Here is a 23895-nt window from a genome sequence, read left to right as displayed (position 1 = left end):
TCAGATGTTAGGACTATTAGCTCACGTAGCTATGTTGCTTGTCAGCTCAGCTCCAGCTGACAAGTTGCTCGTTCTATACAACTGCTGTCTGTATGGGTTTACAACTGCTGCCCTTTTAGGGCGTGGCTACACGACGAGTCTACACCCATACAGACAGCAGTTGTATAGAACGAGCAACTTGTCAGCTGGAGCTGAGCTGACAAGCAACATAGCTACGTGAGCTAATAGTCCTAACATCTGATGTGCCTGTATTTTTCTATTACATTGTAAGCATAACATTTTGTGAGGGGCTTGGTTTGAATAAAAAGCAGTATCACACTATGTTTCTTTCCTATGCTTATTTTCCATGATCATACTCTGCCCTTGATTACCCATCCACTCCACCGAGAGACGCTGGTAATAGGAGGAAAGATATTTAGAGTCTTCCAGGATACATCCTAGGCATACCATTTGAAGGAGCCCAGCAGGATCACAGGAGTTCTCAAGGCTGATTACACCATAGGCATCTGGTGAGTAGAACTCCTAAGGGAGACCTGTATGTGAAGATCTTTGTGTGGACACTTCAGGAGTATAACAACGCACAGGAATTACCATGATTTTAGAGACTTTTTTATGCTAATGCGTTTTTTTGGTAAATGGACTTTGTATCATCGTTTCTTTTGCAATTTCAACCATTATCATTTCAGTGAGGTTTTGTGCTCTTCTTTTTCACTCATGGTATATGATTGATTTGGAGTGACAATTGCTCTCACCAAGGGTGAATATCTATCACCATAAGCAGAGGGGTAATTTTAGAATTTTTTCTTTTACCTAAGCGCTGTTAGTGTTTCCATATAGAGACACCTTTCCTAATTTCTAGCATTTCTTTTATAATAGCTGCTATTCTGCCAAAAACTACCACTTCACATATCTCAGTAGATATCACACTATATCCATAGAGCGCTTGGATCAGTACTATCTTCGGATAAATTCTGATATTTTTTATATAACCAAGGCAATGTAGTCACATTTCAGGGTGACAGTTGTGTCATAACAAAAGGGGATTGCTTGCTTGCAAAGGCTAAAATCATAGATGAACTATATCAGTTGAACTGCAGTGAAATGGTTAAAATAGCCAAAGAGGATAAACATTCAAACTGCATCCACACTTGGCACAGACGATTGGGGCACAGAAATTCTGATACAATAAAGAAAATAGTTGAGAATAACTATGCAAGTGGTATTAAGATTAATCCATGTGATCACATAATGATTTGTACCAGCTGTATTAAAGGAAAAATGGCAAGGACACCTTTTCCCAAGCAGACCAACAGCAAAGCTCAAAAACCTCTGGACTTAATACATTCAGATCTTTGTGGTCCAATGAAAACTATGACTCCAGGAAAGAAAAAATACTTCCTGACCTTCATTGATGATTACTCCAGATATACCACAGTATTTCTACTTCACAATAAGGATGAAGTGCCAGAGAAATTAGAAGAGTATCTCGCTCAAGTAAATAATAATTTTGGCGGAATGCCCAGAGTACTACGAACAGATAATGGCTCAGAATATACAAGTGGTAAAACACAAGCCATTCTCAGGAAGCATGGAATTATGTTCCAGACAACAGTTCCATATAACCCGGAGCAAAATGGAGTTGCAGAGAGAATGAACCGCACACTGTGTGAAAGTGGGAGGAGCATGCTATTTGATGCTGATATGCCAACTACATACTGGGGAGAAGCTATCACAACTGCATGTTATCTTCAAAATCGCTTGCCGGGAAAAGCAACAACAAAAACTCCATATGAACTGTGGAACAAAAGGAAACCAGATTTAAGACACATCAGGATTTTTGGAAGTAAAGCCTATGTACACATTCCAAAAGAAAAACGTACAAAATGGGATGCATGTGCAAAAGAAGGTGTACTTGTGGGGTACAGTGAATCTCAAAAAGGATACAGGATTTTACATCAAGACACGAACAAGGTAACAGTCAGCAGAAGTGTGATTATTGATGAAACTTCTTTGTGCTCAAAGTTTGAACCACAGACACAAACTATTCAAACTGAGAAAGAATCAACATCCATCACTCAAGAAAATAAGGAAAGTGATACAGAAATAGAAATTACTGCAGAAGAATCAAAACCTGAATCTGAACCAGAAATACCTTCAGTCAGAAAATCAACCAGAATCAATAAAGGTGTTCCAGCTGAACGTTTATCTTACATAGCTCGCAGAGCTGTTCAAACTGAACCAGGTTCATGGAAAGAGATGCAGAAACTGCCAATGCATGAGAAACAAGTATGGAATAAAGCCGCTGATGAAGAAATTACATCACTCGAAGATCTCCAGACATGGACACTTTCAGAGCTACCTCAAGGTAAACATGCCATAGGATGTAAATGGGTTTTTAAAACCAAATGTAACTCTGAAGGGAAAGTCTGTCGGTACAAGGCAAGGCTGGTTGCTAAAGGTTACTCACAGAAGTTTGGTGAGGACTATGATGCTACTTTTGCTCCAGTTGCTAAACAAAGTACTTTCAGAACACTGATGACAGTGGCTGCCATGCGTACAATGATTGTGAAACATCACGATATTAAGACAGCTTTTCTTAATGGTGATATTGAAGAAGAAATTTACATGTCACAGCCAGAAGGATATTTGAAAAGGGGACAAGAGCATCTTGTCTGCAAGTTGAATAAATCTCTTTATGGCCTTAAACAATCAGCTCGAGCATGGAACCTGAAGATTAATCAAGTTCTACTAAATGAAGGATTTACAAGAAGCAAAGCTGATCCGTGCCTATATGCTAAACAAGTAGACACTGAGTGGATGTATCTGCTAATTTATGTAGATGACCTGATCATTGCTCACAAAAACAACAATGAAATTGCAAAGTTAACAGGAGTATTCAACGAGCACTTTGAAACTAAAGACCTAGGTGAAGTGACATATTATCTTGGAATTGACATCCAGCGTGAGAAAGATGGAAGTTTCCTGTTGAATCAGAGTGCAAAAATTGAATCTATTCTTCAGCAATTCAACATGACAGAGGCGAAAGGAGCAAGCACACCTATGGATACAGCCTATCCAAAGTTAGAAGGAGAAGATGATCTTCTCACATCCAATGAACAATACAGACAAGCAGTGGGGGCACTTCTCTACATTGCAACCACTACACGTCCAGACATTGCAGCCAGCATGTCTCTTCTTTGCAGGCGAGTTGATAAACCACGTCAAAGAGACTGGAATGCGATCGAAAGAGTTATGAGATATCTGAAACAGACAAAAGACTTACATTTGAAACTGTCAGCAAGTGGTGATTTAAACCTCGTGGGATATGTGGACTCCGATTGGGCAGGTGATCACAGCACACGCAAATCCACAAGTGGTTACTTATTAAAATTGGGAGACAGTCCTATATCATGGTCCAGCAAGAAACAGATGTCAGTGGCATTGTCCTCTACAGAAGCCGAATACATATCTGCAGCTTATGCCAGTCAAGAAGTTGTGTGGTTACAGCAATTACTCAAGGATCTTGGAGAAGCAACATCAGAACCTACCGTCTTATTTGAGGACAATCAGGGTTGCATTAAACTTGCAACAAGTGAGAAGATTAATGGAAGAACCAAGCACAACGATGTCAGACATCATTACATTCATGACTTAGTTGATCAGAAAGTGATTGAACTTGTGTATTGTGAGTCAGAAAAAATGATTGCTGATGCTTTGACAAAGCCACTAGCTAGAAACAGATTTGTTGATCTTAGATCAGAAATGGGATTGACATAGATAGTAGTTGTTGAGTGGGGGTGTTAGCATACAAGGTTTGTATTTAATGAGCAACAACCATTATATGTCATTGCATGTGTGCCTACTATATTGTATGATCACTAGATGGCAGTGTTACGTTTGTGAGTTCATGTTTTTGTCTATGCCTTATAAGTAATAAAAGAGTTCCTGCTCATGTCGCAGATTTTCCACAGAGAAACAACAGACTGTTCTGCTTGTACTTTGTTTAGCCCCTGAAAGATTATATCTAACAAATTCTTCTCTCAGAAACTTGCTTACTGATGCTGAAACAACAGCTGCTGTCAGTTCAAGTCTTGGTATTGTCTGAATACGGGTAGGTGCGACTTTGGTCTTTCCCATAACCAGGGCACAGTGCATTTTTCCTTCTTTCACTCTGATGTAGGAGCACTGTCCATAACCATAACTACTGGCGTCTGAAAAGTGATGAAGTTCTATTTTCTTGTAATCTCAGAAATCATGAGGTACAAAACATCTAGGTATCCGGACTTCTCTCAATCTTTGCAAGTCTTTTATCCAAGTCTCCCACCTTGGCCTCAAATCTTCACGTATGGGTTCATCCCATCCCAACTTTCGTCTACATAATTCTCATGCCGCGTACAGACGGTCGTTTTTTGTGATAGAAAAAAACGACGTTTTATGTGATTTCAAACTTCATTTTCTAAAACGATGTAGCATACACACCATCGTTTTTTCCAAAAGCTCTAGCAAAGCGTGGTTAGGCACTCTGTTCCATTCAAACTCGCGTCCTAACTTGCTTCTGAGAATGCGCGGGTTTAAAAACGTTGTTTTAAAGCATGCTTAAATTTTTTTTGTCGTTTTTCACAAGACATAAAACGACGTTTTCCCCACACACGGTCATTTTAATTTACGTTTTTAAAAACGTCGTTTTTTTTCATCACATAAAGTGATGGTGTGTACGCGGCATTATAGTATTTCTCTTGCTTTGAGGATTACTGGTGCCAAGAATCCCAATGGATCATATATAGAAGCCACTGCGGATGAATGGTACGTCTAGTTGCAAATTTTTCTTTCAAGGATGTTTCAAACAAGAACTCGTCATTCTCTACATTCCATCCCAATCCAAGTACATTGTGAACTGGAAGATGATCATAATTGAGATCTATATTCTTCATTGTTGATGCACGTTCAGAGTCACTGATGGATTTCAGTACCTCTCTGTTGTTTGAGATGAATTTGTGAAGGCGCAGGTTTCCTCTTGCGCATAACTTTTGGCTTTCTTTCACTAGTTTGATTGCAGATTCTGAGGACTCTAAACTTATAAGACCATCATCTACGTAGAAGTTTTTCTTAACCTGCCTGGCGGTATTCCCGAGTCTGACTCGGGGTTAGATTTTCATGCTGCGAGCGGTAACCCCGAGTCAGACTCGGGCTCGCCTCGCAGCATCCACAGACAGTGTTTACTTACCTTGTCCCTGGATCCAGCGATGCCACCGTGCTGTGTGAGCGAGCGGGACCTCGCTTGATTCACACAGCGTCCTCCTGTGCCGCCGATCTCCGTTCCCTGCGACGTTACGACGCACGGGAGCGGAGAACGGCGCCAAATTCAAAAAGGTAAACAAACACATTACATACTGTATACTGTAATCTTATAGATTACAGTACTGTATGTAAAAAATACACACCCCCTTTGTCCCTAGTGGTCTGCCCAGTGCCCTACATGTACTTTTATATAATAAAAACTGTTCTTTCTGCCTGGAAACTGTAGATTGTCCATAGCAACCAAAAGTGTCCCTTTATGTCAAAAATAGTTTTAGAGCAGCTAAAAAACAGCGATAATAAATTATAATCACTTGCAGAATTGTGCGATAGCGATTTGTGGGGAAATTCGTCATAAAAAAAATAATAATAATGATAGCGACAATTCTGCAACTGAGCAAATTTCAGTGATTTTGATTTGATTACATTATTGAATAATTTTTATTATAATTATATTATTATTTGTTATAATTTATAATTATTTATTATATTAGAATTTATAATTTTGTTTTTAAAAAAAATGTCATACCCGGGATGCCTATTAGAATCTTGTTTGGTCAGATTTAAGTGAGTTATTTCTAAAAATTACAGGCCTACAGTATAAAACGCCAAATTTCCTTGCAAATAATGGTACCGCTTTCAGCACCTTTTTTCTGAAAGAATCATACCGCCAGGGAGGTTAAGAAAATTTGCTGCTGATGGGCAATCCCTTTCATTTTTATTGGCCAGGTACTTCATACCAATATTGGCGCAACCTGGAGACAATGCTGCTCCAAACAAGTGTACTTTCATTCTGTATTCTCTGGGTCTGTATCTGTATCTCCGTCCTCCCACCATAGGAATTAGAGGACACTAACACCTGCCAATAACCTGTCAACTCTGCATTCGAGGAGAACCTTTGGCCTCTGACTTCTGCATAGCGTGACAGAATTAAGTGGTCATTTAGTGTCAACTGTAATTATAAAAAAAAGAAAATGGCTGTAATCTGTGGGTAATCGCTGTGAAAAGTTTAAGTAGTGAGCCTAGGGAAAATAACATTTGTTGGTTATTTAAATTTTTTTTTCTCCTTTTAGAAACTTCTTGTTATGCCGAGAGAGTATGCCCTTTCACATTTTTTACAAAAGACCTGTCTGTATAAGCTGTAAACAGGAGTGGGAGGGAGGACCAAACAGAATATAAATTCAGCAGCAGCCGCTCGCTGACTTGTCTGACTGTTCATACAGGCGTGGGTAGCACATTCGAAAGCTGCAATCCCAATTAGAGCCTTAGTATGAATACACAAGAGAGGATGAGCAGGCTCCTATGGAGAAAGAGTATACTTGCTCTAGCAATTGTAATTCTTGCATCCTGTTTTGGTGATGCTGAGGCACAACGTAATACCAAAATACCAAACAAAATGTACACTGGGCCAGGAACCACGCTGAATCTGAGAAACATTGTTGTAGGACGGTGCTACCACTACTTGTCCTTGTATCCAGCCACTGGGTGAGTTCCATATACAATATTGTAATAGTAATATTATTATTAATACTAATGTGATTTATTGTTAGAGGGTCAGAGCACCAAAAACTGAAATAGATATTATTTCTTAGGTGAAAGGCAACAAGGTGAATTATCTATTGTTCTTTGCAATGGATTCGCACTTGAGCGTGAGCACGTTTTTTTGGCATTTTCAGGCTTCAGTGGAGTTTTTTTAAAACAATGGAAAGCTAGTTACTAGGAGGAGTGATTTTGAGGCACAAAATCATGGAAAAATATGAGCATTGTGGGGGAGATTTACTAAAACTGTTGCACTCAGAATCTGGGTGTCTACTTTCACACTGAAGCATTTTACAAGCGGTCTTTGCGCTAAAAATAGCACCTGAAAACACCTGTAAGCAGCCTCTTCTGCAGCCCCAGTGTGAAAGCCCAAGTGCTTTCACACGGGGGTGGTGCGTTTGCAGCAGTGGCGGCTGGTGGTCAAAATTTTTGGGGGGGCGCAAATGAAAAAAAAGAAAAAAATTGTAGCCTCACTGTGCCTATCAAACACAGCCGCTGTGCCATCAATTGTCACCACTGTGCCATGCCATTAAACGCAGTCACTGTGCCATCAATTGTCACCACTGTGCCATGCTATTAAACGCAGCCGCTGTGCCATCAATTGTCACCACTGTGCCATGCCATTAAACGCAGCCGCTGTGCCATCAATTGTCACCACTGTGCCATCCCATCAAACGCAGTCACTGTGCCATCAATTGTCACCACTGTGCCATCCCATCAAACGCAGTCACTGTGCCATCAATTGTCACCACTGTGCCATGCTATTAAACGCAGCCGCTGTGCCATTAATTGTCACCACTGTGCAATGCCATCAAACGCAGCCACTGTGCTAATTGTCACCACTGTGCCCATTGTTGCCACTGTGCATGTCACTGTGCTGTGCCCTTTAATTGTCGCCTCTGTGCCCATTGTTGTCACTGTGCTGTGCCCTTTGTCGCCTCTGTGCCCATTGTTGTCACTGTGCTGTGCCCTTTGTCGCCTCTGTGCCCATTGTTGTCACTGTGCTGTCTGTGCCCTTTTATTGATGCCACTGTGCCCTTTGCCGCTTTCTGTCCCTTTTGCCGCTCTCTGTGCCCATTGTCGCCCCTTTCCCTGTAAAATGAACTTACCTGAAGCTTCCATGTCCTCCCTTGATGTCTTGTCCCGCTTGGTGACGCTTCAGCCAATCAGGTTCCTGATAACCAGAATCCGGGAACCTGATTGGCTGAAACGGCCGTCAGTCTTTTTCAAGGAACGCAGGGGGTCTGTGTTCCGAGAATAGACATCCGAGAGCTGTACTTGGAAAGCCTATGAGAGCCGCTGGCTTTGATAGGCAGTTCAGGTAACCGGCGCCCTATGTCTGGTTATCTGAATAGACCAGGCAGCTGGCAACCAACAATAACATACATCCGTGCAATTATGCACGAATGTATGTTATTTGCGAGAGGGGGTGGCGCTGCAGCGCCCTCTATAGACGGCCGCCGGAACTGCGGTTAAAATGTAAAAATAACATTTTAGCCGAATAACAGTTCTTAAAGGGCCTGTTTTTTTTATTTTTTTGTGTGACTGCGGGAGGGGGGGGGGGGCAAGCTACATCTTTTGGGGCGGTGCGGGAGCGGTGTACACTGCTCCAAAACCGCCCCTGCCATTGAAATCAGTTGGCACAGCTGCTGAAGCGCCTGCAAAGCGCTTAGGCAGCTTTTAACCCTTCCCTCGGCTGCTAGCAGGGGTTAGCGGCCGAAAAGCGATGCCAACGCCCCCCCTGCCCCAGTGTGAAAGCAGCCTAACCAATCAACTTCAGCTTGTTCAGCTTAAGGTTTGGTAATAAAACTGGAAGCTGATTCATTTCTATGGGAAGCTGCACCAGATTTTAGTAACTAACTCCGTGTGTGTTTTTTTTTTTTTTGGCACATTTTAAAATCCCCAATGGATCCTACTGAGGCCAAATATAGACGATCATGCTCAAAAAAAGTTGCTGTTTTTTTCTTCTGACCATTGAGTGACAGCACATTGCTCAGATGTGAATAACACTGAAATCTGATGTCGTGCATTGAAGCTCAGGAGTGAATGGGGGCTTAGGCTGGCCATAGCTGGATCTTTTTTTCTTTCAGACAGCGTATTACTTCATCCACACAATTAAGGTGGATAGAGAAATTCTTTCCACTGAGACGTTGGGGGAGATTTTCCCACTGAGACATTGGAGGAGACACAGAATCTGGTGCAGCTCTGCATAGTAGCTTTAGCTTGTACAATTAAAGTGTTTGTTAGGGTAAAAATTCTACAGTTCCCTCTGATATAGAACATTAAGCTTTGCAGTGCATGTCATTTAAAAAAATATGTGGTATAACCAGTGCCAATCCTGACCTCCCTGGGGCCCTAAGCTGCCGACAGTGACATGTCACGTTAAGGATTAAAGTTGAGAAGCGAGGGGACGGGGTGTTTTGCTGTCGGAAGTGACATCTTACACTAAAGTGAGAAGCGGGGGGGGGGGGGGTGCTGACTTTTTACCTCTTCTCCCATGCAGCCAGTGAGTTGAGAAGCGGGGTGAGGGGCCGAAAATGACTGATCACCAGGCGGGGCATCTAGTAATTGGGGGGGCCCCTCCCCAGCTTTGCGGGGCCCTAAGCGGCTTGCATAGTGAGCCTATAGGGCGGATCGGCCCTGGGTATAACAGCTTACATCAGTGCGACAATTGGCGCTCAGCTGACTGTCTGCTTGTTTCCTCTCCCAAAGCAAAGTGATAGCTGCAGGGGGTAGTGCTGGAAAACCCCTGCTGACATCAGCCTACAAAAAAACAGGTTTTTAGAGCAGGAGGGGAGGATCGGGGAACTTAGTCATTTAAAGGAGGGGGAGAGGAAGTGGAGAGGACAGAGGTAGACACAGACACAGGAGAGCAGGCTGCGTGCGGATGACGGAGGCACGTACGGATGACTCCGGTGTCAGGGCTTAGCAGCCCTGATGGGAGTCAGCACAGAGAGGGGAGGGTAGAAACTGGCAGGATCAGCCAGGTAGAATTATGCTCATAAGTTTACATACTCTGGCAAAATTTATGATTTCTTGGCCATTTTTCAGAGAATATGAATGATAACACAAAAACTTTTCACTTATGGTTAGTGTTTCCCTGAAGCCATTTATTATTAATCAACTATGTTTACTCTTTTTAAATCATAATGACAACAGAAACTACCCAAATTACCCTGATCAAAAGTTTTTATACTCTGCTGATTTTGGCCTGATCACATGCACACAAGTAGACACAAAAAGGGGTTTGAATGGCAAATAAAGGTAACCATCCTCACCTGTGACTTGTTTGCTTGTAATTAGTGTGTGTATAAAAGGTCAGTGAGTTTCTGGACCCCTGACAGACCCTTGTATCTTTCATCCAGTGCTGCACTGACGTTTTCTGGATTCTGAGTCAGGGGGAAAGCAAAATAATTGTCAAAGGATCTGCGGAAAAAGGTAGTTAAACTGTATAAAACAGGAAATAAAACGATATCCAAGGAATTGAGAATGCCAATCCGCAGTGTTCAAACTCTAATCAAGAAGTGGAAAATAAGGGGTTCTGTTGGAACCAAACCATGGTCAGGTAGACCAACTAAAATTTCAGAAACAACTGCCAGGAAAATAGTTTGGGATGCAAAGAAAAACCCACAAATAACTTCAGGTAAAATACAGGACTCTCTGAAAACATGTGGTTTGGCTGTTTCAAGATGCACAATAAGAAGGCACTTGAAGAAAATGGGCTGCATGGTCGAGTCGCCAGAAGAAAGCCATAACTACACAAATGCCACAAGTAACAAAGCCTATGATGAAAGGTACACCATTCCTACTGTGAAACACAGAGGTGGATCGCAGATTTTTTGGGGATGTGTGAGCTACAAAGGCACGCAAGATGAATGCAGTATGTTATCAAAAGATACAGGAGGAACATTTGCATTCATCAGCCAGGAAGCTGCGCATGGGACGTACTTGGACATTCAAACAAGACAATAATCCAAAACACAAGGCCAAGTCGACCTGTCATTGGCTACAGCAGAATAAAGTGAAGGTTCTGGAGTGGCCATCTCAGTCTCCTGACCTTAATATCATTGAGCCAAGTATTAATAAATGGTAATATATATAATATTCGTTTTTTGTGTTGTAACCCCCTGAGCGGTAATTCCCGAGTCTGGCTCGGGGTGGAATTTCAGGACCAAAAGCGTTAAAACCCTGAGCCAGACTCGGGACCGCATTGCAGTGTCCACAGGCACAAGTTACTTACCTTGCCCCTGGATCCTGCGATGCCTCCCCGCTGTGTGATCTAGCGGTGTCCTCCTCGCTCGATTCACAATGCTGAGTGCCGCCGGGCTCCGTTCCCTGCGACGTTACGCCGCACGGGGGCGGAGATCGGCGCCAAATTTAAAAAAGTAAATAAACACAATACATACAGTAATCTTATAGATTGCAGTACTGTATGAAATAAATACGCACCCCCTTTGTCCCTTGTGGTCTGCCCAGTGTCCTACATGTACTTTTATATAATATAAACTGTTCATCCTGCCTGGAAACTGGAGATTGTCCATAGCAACCAAAAAGTGTCCCTTTATGTCAAAAGTGGTTTTAGACCAGCTAAAAAACAGCGATAATAAATTAGAATCACTTGCAGAATTGAGCGATAGTGATTTGTAGGAAAATTCGTCATAAAAAAATTAAAAGTAATAATTTTTATTATTATTATATTGTTATAATTATTTATATGTATTTATTATATTATAATTTATGATTTTGTGTTTAAAATTTTATTATACCTGGGATGTCTACTAGACTCTTGTTTGGACAGATTTAAGTGAGTTATTCCTAGGGCCCCGTACACACGGTCGGACCAAACCGATCGTGTGTATAGGCCATCGGTCTGTTTTCCTTCGGTCCAAAATTTCAAAACATGCTTCAAAATCGAACCGATGGACCGCTGCCCGATCGGACCAAACCGATGGTTAGTACAGAAAAGCATCGGTTCAAAACCCGCGCATGCTCAGAATCAAGTCGACGCATTCTTGGAAGCATTGAACTTCGTTTTTTTCAGCACGTCGTGTGTTTTACGTCGCCGCGTTCTGACCCGATCGGATTTTGAACTGATGGTGTGTACACACATCAGACCATCAGGCCACTTCAGCGGTGAACCGATGAAAATGGTCCGTCGGACCATTCTCATCGGTTTTGTCCGACCGTGTGTACGGGGCCTTACAGATAAGATAATGATGTCAGGTTTCGGGCAGCTACTGTCACATGTGGGCAGAATGGACACCGTGACCTTGGTATTTGAACCACAGAGTTAGATTTAAGAAGAAACATATTTAACATTTATGTTCATACCTTACTATTAACCTGTCAAAGCTTCATAATTAATGGTAGTTTGGTGTCATTTAAAAGATCAATGATGGTGTGGCTAAGCAGATTCCTGAATTTCAAAGTGCTTTGTTGTGCTTAAAGTGGTTGTAAAGCCTAAACATTTTTTACCTTAATGCATTCCCTGCGTTATGGTAACAAATGTTTATGTATCGCCACCTGACCACCCTAACACTTTCCTCACTCAGTCCAGCACTGTGCCCATCTGTAGTGACTCTCCTCACTCTCAGTCTTTGCTGAGGCAGTGGGAGACATTGGTTCCTGCTGCTGTCAGTCAAATACTGTAATGAAGGAGCTATGGTCTGTGACAAAGGAGCTATGGTCTATCTTTAAAGTGGAGGTTCACCCAAAAAACTTTTTTTTTAAACATTAGATTTAGGCTCGTTTTGTCAAGGGGAATCGGGTGTTTTTTTTACAATCGAAGCAGTACTTACCGTTTTAGAGATGCATCTTCTCCGCCGCTTCCGGGTATGGGCTACGGGACTGGGCGTTCCTACTTGATTGACAGGGTTCCGACAGGCTTCCGACGGTCGCATACATCGCGTCACGATTTTCCGAAAGTAGCTGAACGTCAGTGCGCAGGCGCCGTATAGAGCCGCACCGACGTTCGGCTTCTTTCGGCTACTCGTGACGCGGATGTATGCGACCGTCGGAAGCCTGTCGGAAGCCTGTCAATCAAGTAGGAACGCCCAGTCCCGAAGACCATACCCAGAAGCGGCGGAGAAGATCGCTCTCTAAAACGGTAAGTACTGCTTCGATTTAAAAAAAAATACCCGATTCCCCTTGACAAAATGAGCCTCAATCTACTGTTAAAAATTTTTTTTCGGGTGAACTCCCGCTTTAAGCAAATTTTGATCTGGCAAATAATCTGTGAACTTCAGCAATTCTTCATTGTATACAAACATGTGCAAAACAGCCTGGACCACAGTGACCACCACCACTCATTGAAGATGTCTCCTCACCTTGTAACACAGACCTCATTAACCTCCCTGGCGGTATGATTATTTCAGATTTTAGGTGCTGAAAGCGGTACAATTATTTTGCAAGGAAATTTGGCGTTTTATACTGTAGGCCCGTAATTTTTAGGAATAACTCACTTAAATCTGACCAAACAAGAGTCTAGTAGGCATCCCGGGTATGACATTTTTTTTAAAAACAAAATTATAAATTATAATATAATAAATAATTATAAATAATTATAACAAATAATAATATAATTATAATAACAATTATTCAATAATGTAATCAACTCAAAATCACTGAAATTTGCTCAGTTGCAGAATTGTCGCTGTCATTACTTTTATTTTTTTATGACGAATTTCCCCACAAATCGCTATCGCACAATTCTGAAAGTGATTATAATTTATTATCGCTGTTTTCTAGCTGCTCTACAACCATTTTTGACATAAAGGGACACTTTTGGTTGCTATGGACAATCTACAGTTTGCAGGCAGAAAGAACAGTTTTTATTATATAAAAGAACATGTAGGGCACTGGGCAGACCACTAGGGACAAGGGGGGTGTGTATTTTTTACATACAGTACTGTAATCTATAAGATTACAGTATGCTGTATGTAATGTGTTTGTTTACCTTTTTGAATTTGGCGCCGTTCTCCGCCCCTGTGCGTCGTAACGGAGGGAACGGAGATCGGTGGCACACAGAGGCACTGTGTGAATCGAGCGAGCACCCGCTCACTCACACAGCGCGGTGGCATCGCTGGATCCAGGAGAAGGTAAGTAAACACTGCCTGTGGATTCAGCGAGGCGAGCCCGAGTCTGACTCGGGGTTACCAATCGCAGCATGAAAATCTAACCCAGAGTCAGACTCGGGAATACCGCCAGGGGGGTTAATAAAAAGTAGGACAAAAAGTGATTTTTAGTTCAGCCTGTTGGTCGCATGCAGATATTGTTTTCAGCTCTCCAATCCTCGGCACGTAATGAATATGTTCATCACAAAAAAAGGGGGCTAGTGTAAACTGCTTGGTTTATTTAAAAAAAATGAAAGCTGAAATAACACTTGCACATCACATTTGTGGTAATAAGCACAGTGGGGGTTATTTACTAAAACTGGTGCAGATTCTGGTGCAGCTCTGCATAGAAACCAATCAGCTTCCACGGTTTTATTGTCAAATCCTAATTGAACTAAGTGAAGTTAGAAGCTGATTGGCTTCCATGTACAGCTACACCAAATTCGGAGTGCTCCAGTTTCAGTAAATCTACCCCACAATAGTATCACAATGGCATAGTAGACATTGGCAAAATGATCATGTGTAGTCTGTATACAAAAGCAAAAAGTCATTGGTTTAATTTTTTTCCCAAAGGGTGAAGGACTGCAATAGAATATGGCAAGAACTAACAGATGCAGTATTTAGGAAAGATCCATGCAAAATCACAGAGGAAGACTACCAAAAACTAGCCCAAGTGACAGGACAAAAAGTCCCATGTGATAAGGTAATCATTTACATATTTAATCATCTCATAAACCATATCTCCTAACTGTCCCTGATTTCGAGGGACTGTCCCTGATTTCGAGCAATGTCACTCTGTCCTTGTGTTTTCCTTTCATCCAAATTCTAAGTTGCTACATTTGTAAATTTTAAATGGCAATATAAAAGAATAGTAGTGGTAAAAAAAAAAATTGTGTATTGAATTAACTTTTTTTGGTTTATTCTCCTTTAAGGAGGTGTGGCAGGAGGGCGTCTCCTATACCAACATACATTTGCTAGTAGGTGTCCCTCATTCCCATCTCAAAATGTTGGGAGGTATGCATAAACCCACACAAGATTGGAAAGATTAATTACACATGTTGCACTATGACTGTGGGGTCTGAAAGCTTATACTGAACCTTCTCCTTCAATCAGTCAGTTTGGAGCGATTTGTCATGCGATTTGAGAGATCAAATTGCATGACAAGTCGCACCCTATTGGCGGCAATGGCACTGTTCCAATTGGTGCGACACTGATTTTGTGGTGCCACGCCGATTTGCAAAAGTAGTTCCTGCACTACTTTTGCCGATTTCAGGTGGACTTCAATAGACATCTATGTATGAAGCCACACAGATGTCTATCAAGTAGCACCTAAAAATCGCGCTGACCTTGCTACTTTAAAATCGCGCTACTTCAAGTGAAGTAGCGCGATTTCAAAGTAGCATCAATATGAATCAGGGCTGAGACATGGACTGTGTTATGCAAACAAGTATTTCCAGTGCAGACTGAACAGAGCCTGAAAAATACAAGCGTTGGACAATCATCTGCTTCCAGTGCCTGTATGAACTCAGCCCAAGGCTAGGCAAACGCATTAAGATTCCTTTTGATCATCAAAGGATTTTCCCATTCCCGCTAAACAGGGTAAATTAAGGAATCTCCTTGACAGTATTGTGCTGTGACAGACACTTTTCCCACTGCTGTCAAAATACCTGAACAGTGACTGTGTTTGATTAGCTGCAATCAGGGGCGGACTGACCATGTGGGCACTCGGGCACTGCCCGAGGGCCCCATGCCAGTAGGGGGCCCCATCAGGGTTGCCAGCCTCAGTAAAACAAGGCACAGTATGTAAATTATGTTTTTTTACATCTGTCCCTAAAATGTTCCTTACCGACATCCTTTTGGTCTAAAAATCCCAAGATTATAGCTGCCCCACCTCTCCAGTACCTTTTCAGTGTGTGTATGTGTATTCTGTGTGTATGTATACTGTGGGGTAGATTCAGGTAAGAGATACGACAGCGTATCTCCAGATACGCCGTCGTATCTCTGAGTGTGCGGCGTCGTATCTATGCGCCTGATTCATAGAATCAGTTACTCATAGATTTGACTAAGTCTCTTACGCCGTGGTATCTTAGTGGCGCTTCCGTATATTTACGCGTTGAATATGCAAATTAGGTAGATACGCCGATTCAGAAACATACGTTTGCCCGGCGCATTTTTTTACGTCGTTTACGTTAGGCTTTTTCCGGCGTATAGATACCCCTGCTATATGAGGCGTATCCTATGTTAAGTATGGACGTCGTTCCCGCGTCGAGTTTTGAAAATTTTATGTTGTTTGCGTAAGTCGTTTGCGAATAGGGCTGGACGTAATTTACGTTCACGTCGAAAGCAATGACGATTTGCGGCGGAATTTCGAGCATGCGCACTGGGATTTTTTCACGAACGGCGCATGTGCCGTTCGTAAAATACGTTAGATACGTGGGGTCACAGTAAACTAAAATAAAACACGCCCACACCATCCACATTTGAATTACGCGGGCTTACGCCGGACCACATACGTTACGCCGCCGTAACATAGGGCGCAAGTTCTTTCTGAATACGGAACTTGCGCCCTAAATTACGGCGGCGTAACGTATCTGAGATACGTTACACCGCGCGTATAGATACTCCAATGTATCTGAATCTACCCATGTGTGTGTATACTGTGTGGCCCTATAATCTATTGCCTAGGGGCCCCATAATTTCCTATTGCCTGGGGGCCCCATAATTTCCTATTGCCCGGGGGCCCCATAATCTCCTATTGCCCGGGGGCCCCCATGAGTTGTCAGTCCGCCCCTGGCTGCAATCACTGCAATAATTTTCTGCCCAGATCAAAGTTTGTAGAAAGGGCCACTCACGGCTTGAATTTTGCAGCAGGAATCACACAGAATCCCAGTTGTGCATGACCAACAATAAAGTAGAACTATATGCAAAACTTTTTGAGGAGATCTTGAAAAGATTAATGCCCTGTACACACGATCCGAAAATCAGACTTTTTTTTGCCTACTAGTCGCACTCGCAAGTAGAAATTAAATAGGTTACTAAAGTCACGAAAATTCGGAAGTGATGTCTAGTGTTGTAATGTATTTGTATTGTAATTTCAGACGACAACTGTACTGACTAAACGAAAATCGTATGATCTGGTATAGTACGAGATCAGTTTTCGTGCTTGTGCGATCGAATAATATTGGATGAACTGTCGTGATCAACTCTCAAACTATGTACTAACGAACCGATTATCGTATGATTGCATCAAAAGTGATATTTTTGGTCCGCTTTTTGGCACGTGTGTATGGGCCATAAGGGTTATAACCCGTCATATTATTTTTTTTCGCCATCTGTGTCCCACTGTGGAGATTTCCCTTCATTTCCTGTCCCATAGCCAAACAGGAAGTGAGAAGAAATCCCTGCAAATTTAGGGAATTCCTTGGAGACCCCCAGGTCACCAGAACTAGTGTCTCCATTGGATTTCCAAGCTGGAACAATGGGCCAGATTCACAGCAGATATACGACGGAATATCTCAGATACTCCGTCGTATCTCTCAGAGTATCTATGCGACTGATTCATAGAATCAGTTACGCATAGATAGCTCTTAGATCCGACAGGTGTAATTGTTTTACACTGTCGGATCTTAGGATGCAATACCGCGGCCGCCGCTGGGTGGAGTTTGCGTCGTATTCCAGCGTCGGGTATGCAAATTAGCAGTTACGGCGATCCACAACGGTTTTTCGCGTTCGGTACGTCGTCGCTAGTCTAGTTTCCCGTTGCAATTTTAGTCGTCGTTTTACCTGCCCTAACTTTACACAGCCCACGTATGGGCTGTATAAAGTATGGCCGTCGTTCCCGCGTTGAAATTGAAAACATTTTTTTCTTGTGTAAGACGTCCGGGAATACGAAACTACGCTACGCACGTCGCCGTTCGAAAAAATTACGTCACTTCGCGCAAAGCACGGCAGGAATTTCAAAACGGAGCATGCGCAGTAGGTCAGGCGCGGGAGCACGCCTAATTTAAATGGCACACGCCCCTTTGAAACAGACTAGTATACAGTACATTAACACCAAATAGAGTGGAAAGACATAAAATGTGATTATACTGTACAGAATACAGGAGCAGATGAGTACTATTCAGCCCTATCATTAGAAACTATAGTGTAATCACATAGCACTGTACATTCAAGTATATTGTACATGTAGAATGATAGTGCTCAGTATTTCTCCAGTAACTGAATGTATTATGTTTTTATTTAAGAGTCTTCTGTGGAGTAGAACAAATGATCTGGTTCATCGCTATACAAAAGCCACCGAAAGTTTTATGACCTTGGAGGACACTTTCCTAGGCTTCATATTCAATGGCCTTATGTGGTGTGGGAAGACTGCTAGTCCAGGTAAGCCTTTAGTGATTAAAACACGTATATTCATCCATCTACATAAAGTAAGGCCTTGTGCACTCAGGACGGTTTGGCAGAAAAAAATGCCTGACTAATGTAAAAGTGTGTAACGTGTTTAGGCGTGTTTACAGGCCTCAAGGGCGTTAATTAATTTCATTGAATAATAAATTATACTGGCCATTGAAATGAATTAACGGTCAAGTGCTAAAGGTTATTGTACATTTAGATGCATCTACAGGCATTAAGCTTTCTTCTGCCAAAACGCCGCTGCTCCTGGCTGTGGAGTTTATCCTGCCTCTAAACCTCTATAAAAGCCTATTGCCCTGTACACACGCTCGGGATTCCTGACGGCAAAAGGTCCGTCGGAAATCCTGAGGGGAAAACCGAGATCCTGCTCTCTACTATTTTACCGGTACACACGTTCGGTTTTCCCACCAGGAAAACTCAGATGAGAGCTTTTCCTCTGGAATCCCAACTGTGTGTATGCTCCATCGGTCTTTTTCCTCCACAGGAAAACTGCCAGAAATTTCCGTTTTCCCCCAGGAAAAAGTCCCCTGGGAATCCCGACGGGAAAAAAGAGAGCTGGTTCTCTTTTTTTTGCCGGCCGATTCCGGCAGTTTTCCCTTTGGAAAAACTGCGATGGAGTATACACACGGCAAGGATTCCCGGCCAAAAGCTCTCCTTGCAGTTTTCCTGTCGGAAAACCTGGTCGTGTGTACGGGGCATTTGTGTACATGGACACATACTGTATTTGCTGGCGTAAAAGACTACCTTTTACACGTAAAAAAAATGGCCAAAAAACAGGGGTCATCTTTTACGCCGGGTCAGGTGCTTGGATGCCTGCTGGATGTGCGGTAATAATGTATGTAACTTCGGCTACATACAGTATATATCGCTTAGCCAATCCCGTTGAGCGACGTATTTAAATGAATACAGAGCCTTCTCAGATTGGAGTAACAACCTCTTCCAATCTGAGCAGGCTACATACAGTAGCCTGCTTGGATTGGCTTTGAGAGTCAGAGAGGTGTGGGCTGATGATGTTACAGCCTCTGCCAATCCAAGCAGGCTTTGTATTCATTAATAAAATACATCGCTCGCTGTGATTGGCTCCAGCTCCAGCAAGAAGGAAGAACAATATGGCTCCAGCTTCAGCAAGAAGGGAGAAGAATATGGCTCCAAAAGGAAGAAATATGAAGCGTTGGAAGCCTCGGAAGGGGAGTCGTCTTATACAGTGAGTACAGGCAAAAAATCTTAAAAAAATGTAAAATTAGGGGGTCGTCTTATACGACCGGTCGCTTTATACACCGGCAAATATGGTAGACTGAGGCCTCGTACACACGACCGAACATGTCCGCTGAAACTGGTCCGTCGGACCAGTTTCAGCAGACATGTTCGGTCGTGTGTAGGGCCGACCGGACAATTTTCCGGCCGACCGGACAGGTTTCCAGCGGACAACTGTTTCTTAGCATGCTAACATGTCCGCTGGAAGCCTGTCCGCCGGACATGTCCAATGGTCAGTACGACTCATCGGACATGTCCGCTGGCCCGAGAACCCGCGCATCGCGTCAAAGTGATTCGACGCATGCGTGGAAGCATTCGTCACTGCGTCGTCACCGCGTATTCTGTCCGCGCGGAATTTGGTCTGATGGTGTGTACAGCCATCAGACCAAATGATCCCAGGGGACATGTCCGATGAAAACGGTCCGCGGACCGTTTTCATCGGACATGTTGGGTCGTCTGTACGAGGCCTGACATGCAGGGGTGTTTAGAGGCAGGATAAAAAAAGGTGCTGGGAGTTAAGGGAATCTTCACTCTGTCCCTGTGACAACATTGGCACTTTGGTAATAGGACCACACGGGGTCAGGGAGGAGAATCAATAAAGAAAAGGGGGAATAAAATTAATTAAAGACTATCTAAACCCAAGAAAAATCTTTTTTTTTTAATATAGCAGCTCTCCAGTCCTTAGATGTGGTGGCTGCATTTATTTATTTTTCAGTCTTTTATTTTATTACCTTCATTTACATCTGGTGGACTCACCAGGAAGGGTTATTTTAGAATTAGGCATTAAACAGGCAGATGAGCCGTGGATCTACTGACCACCCCCCCCCACCCCAGCCACCCACCGGAATTGTAACAATACAATCAGATAGGGCTGTACATATACTGTGACCGCAATACTTTGCTTCTCAGTGGCCTGACAAACTCACTGATTGAGTTCAATGGGGTCACACTGCAAGGGCAAAGTGCCGAACACTCAGTTGCTGCACGGTCCTGCAATGTAAAATTGCCTTTCAGCAATAAAAAAAACAAAAAAAACAGGCATTCAGGAGGTGATAGCCACTGCTTTACTGCCCTCCGAAAAGCAACTGTACTCCACTGCAGTTTAGAGGCGCGGTAAGCAATACCATTAATGTGAAAGATGCCTCAGGCCTCGTACACACGACACGATTTTTTTTTGCCGAGGATCCCGTCGAGCCAAAAAGAGAGCATGTCTTCTTTTTCCTCGACGGGAATGGAGAAACTTGCCTTGTCGAGTTCCTCAACAGCCTAACAAGGAACTAGACAAGGAAAACGATGTGTTTCGCCCGTCGAGTTCCCCGGACGTGTGTACGAGGCATAACACACTTCCTGTCCCAGGGTAACTGCACTTACTGTATTCTACCCAATCAGGGCCGTCTTTAATATTGATTGGACCCTGGGCAAAAATTTAAGTTTTGATTTTTTTACCGATTACCAATATAAAGAGGAGTTTCTACACTGGCCATCAATGTAATGGGAATTCACACTGACCACTAACGCAATGGGTATTTACACTGACCACTAATGTACGAAGGGGTTTAAACTGACCTCCAACGTAAGGGGGACCTTCACACTGGCCACTAGTGTGAATGAAAGGATTGTACACCAAGCCCCAATGTAATGAAAAGAACGTATGCAAAATAACTTTCCTGACACCACAGAAATATGCTGCCCTTTAGCAGATACACAGCAATGCCATTAATTGTTACTCACACCCTCACGCATCTGCTGAGATGTGCGTATTCACATGCACCACAATTTACGGTGCTGTGGCACCATGTTATTTTGAAATAGAGTTCCACTTCCAATTTGCTTACCTTTGCAGAACAGGCTGATGTCAGGCTTAATGATCACAGTTGTGGGCAGGACTTTCAAGCATGCCCCTTTACCTCCCCAGTGGGCAGCATTCAGCAGAAGTGATGGTGGATATGACCTATGGGGGGCATGATATACATATGAATGCTGCCTCTATTTACATATCAATGCAGCTGACCTGCGGCTATTTACATATTAATGCCACCGCTATTTACATGTAAACGCAGGGTCTGCAGGTGAGTCAATAGGCAGAGCTGAGCAGCATTAGTAATGGCATTAGTAACAGAACTTCACACTGAGATACCGGGACACAGCACAGGACTAAAACTTCAAGGGACAAGGACATTTGAACTAGGATAGTTGGCAGGTATGAGCCAGCTGCTTTGGGCCCCACAACAATGATGGGGCCCAGAGCAGATGCCTCTTTTGCCCTGCCTTAAAGGTGGCCCTGCTCAAATCGCTACACATCTTCCCGCATGGACCATATAATTAAAAAGAAAGCACACTGCACATAGCGTGATATTGTTTATAAAATGCTATTTAATCTTAGTGTACATGCTTTCAAAAAAAGTTTTTGTGTAAAATCAGCAAACATTAAAATAATACTTGCGATATACAAAATGGACGCTATCGGCATCAGTAACCAGCGTGCATATGTGAAAACATTATAATGTCAGATACCGTGCCCCAGAGGTGGCTCTTTAATTAGGCAAATTAGGCGGCCGCCTAAGGCCTCACACTCACAGGGGCCTCGTGGACGCCTAACTTACCCAATGCATTACCCCAGTTTTGAGGGACAAGGGACCTTAACGCTAATGTGCTCAGGCAGCGTTAAGAGCCCTAAATCAGGAGCGGGGCTGCCATCGTCCCTAACAATCAGTAAATATCTGTGACACCACCCTTTGTGATGTCAATAACCCAGCATGCCCTCAGTCAATGATGTCACAACTCGCGGATTCACCAGGTGACATCACAGGGTGGCCCCCGCCCCTTAGTTATTAAAGAGCAGGATCTGGGGGCCACCTTGTGAAAGGGGGCTTCCAGATTCCGATAAGCCCTCTGCCCGCAGACCCCCACAACCACTGGCCAGGTTTGTGGGGAAAAGGCTCTTGTCCTTGAATGATTTTTCCCATCATGGGTGTGAGTGGGGCCCCATGTCAAGTTTTGCCTAAGGCCTCACAAAGCCTAGAGCCGCCTCTGCCGTGCCCTGCCTGATGCAATGCTTCATTACAAAAAACGTCTTCAGAATACAATAGCTCCATATAAGCGATTCCCCCATTCACCTCTAATTTGTGGATGAAGAAATCGATTAATGTTCTTTCCTTCACCCTGTATGGCCATCCTTAGGCATTGTCTTGATCACAGAGATTCTCCAGCAGAGCAGATGTATGTCTTTCCATTTTAGACCTGTAGAAATCTTTGTACCACATAGGAGAGATCACCAAACAAAAGGTCATGAGTGATAGAATGGTGTAAAAAAAAAAGCACAGCGCTGTCTCTGCCTGCTTCAACACTTGATATGGCGACATAAATTAGTATATATATGCCTCTTATGTATTTATATGTATTTATATGATTTATTTCAGGGATGAACTTTAAAGTGTGTCCTGCATGGAATGAATGTACCAACAATTCTCAATCCTCTTTCTGGAAGATGGCCTCTGCTACTGTACGTGTAATGACTGAATCTATACTAATGTAGGCTAAACTAAAAAACAGTATCGCTCTAATGCTCCAGAAGGAAATATACGATATAAGGCTCCTTAGACTCATCTTAGACTACAAGAAAATGGCGCCCGGCTGCACACAGGATCAGCAAACAAAAAACTAAAAGTATGATAATTGGCTTCATCGTCGTTCTCCACTCATAAAAGAACCCCCCTTATGCATTTGCCCATGTGGGGCTTAAACATAGGGGTCTATGATTAACCTCCCTGGCGGTATGATTCTTTCAGAAAAAAGGTGCTGAAAGCGGTACCATTATTTGCAAGGAAATTTGGTGTTTTATATTGTAGGCCTGTAATTTTTAGAAATAACTCACTTAAATCTGACCAAACAAGATTCTAATAGGCATCCCGGGTATGACATTTTTTTAAAAACAAAATTATAAATTATAATATAATAAATAATTATAACAAATAATAATATAATTATAATAAAAATTATTCAATAATGTAATCAAATCAAAATCACTGAAATTTGCTCAGTTGCAGAATTGTCGCTGTAATTTTTTTAATTTTTTTGATGACGTATTTCCCCACAAATCGCTATCGCACAATTCTGCAAGTGATTATAATTTATTATCGCTGTTTTTTAGCTGCTCTAAAACTATTTTTGACATAAAGGGACACTTTTGGTTGCTATGGACAATCTACAGTTTTCAGGGAGAAAGAAAGGTTTTTATTATATAAAATGACATGTAGGGCACTGGGCAGACCACTAGGGACAAGGG

At 42.7% G+C, this 23895-nt stretch overlaps 1 protein-coding gene across 1 annotated transcript in view; it reads left to right on the top strand.

The window, feature by feature from the left end:
* Positions 1 to 6482: 6482 nt before the first annotated feature.
* The window catches only part of CD38 (CD38 molecule), a 39315-nt gene continuing 21902 nt past the window's right edge, over positions 6483 to 23895 (top strand). Inside the window, exons 1-4 of the mRNA XM_040335222.1 lie at positions 6483 to 6780; positions 14520 to 14649; positions 18191 to 18326; positions 23030 to 23112. Coding sequence (XP_040191156.1) covers positions 6566 to 6780; positions 14520 to 14649; positions 18191 to 18326; positions 23030 to 23112 — 564 coding nt within the window. The 5' untranslated portion in view covers positions 6483 to 6565. The remainder of the gene's footprint in view (positions 6781 to 14519; positions 14650 to 18190; positions 18327 to 23029; positions 23113 to 23895) is intronic.

This window comes from Rana temporaria, chromosome 1 (assembly GCF_905171775.1).
Source record: "Rana temporaria chromosome 1, aRanTem1.1, whole genome shotgun sequence".
In the NCBI taxonomy this organism is placed as follows: Eukaryota; Metazoa; Chordata; class Amphibia; order Anura; family Ranidae; genus Rana; species Rana temporaria.
Note: the sequence above shows the minus strand (reverse complement) of the source record. Positions and strands in the feature narration are given on the sequence as shown.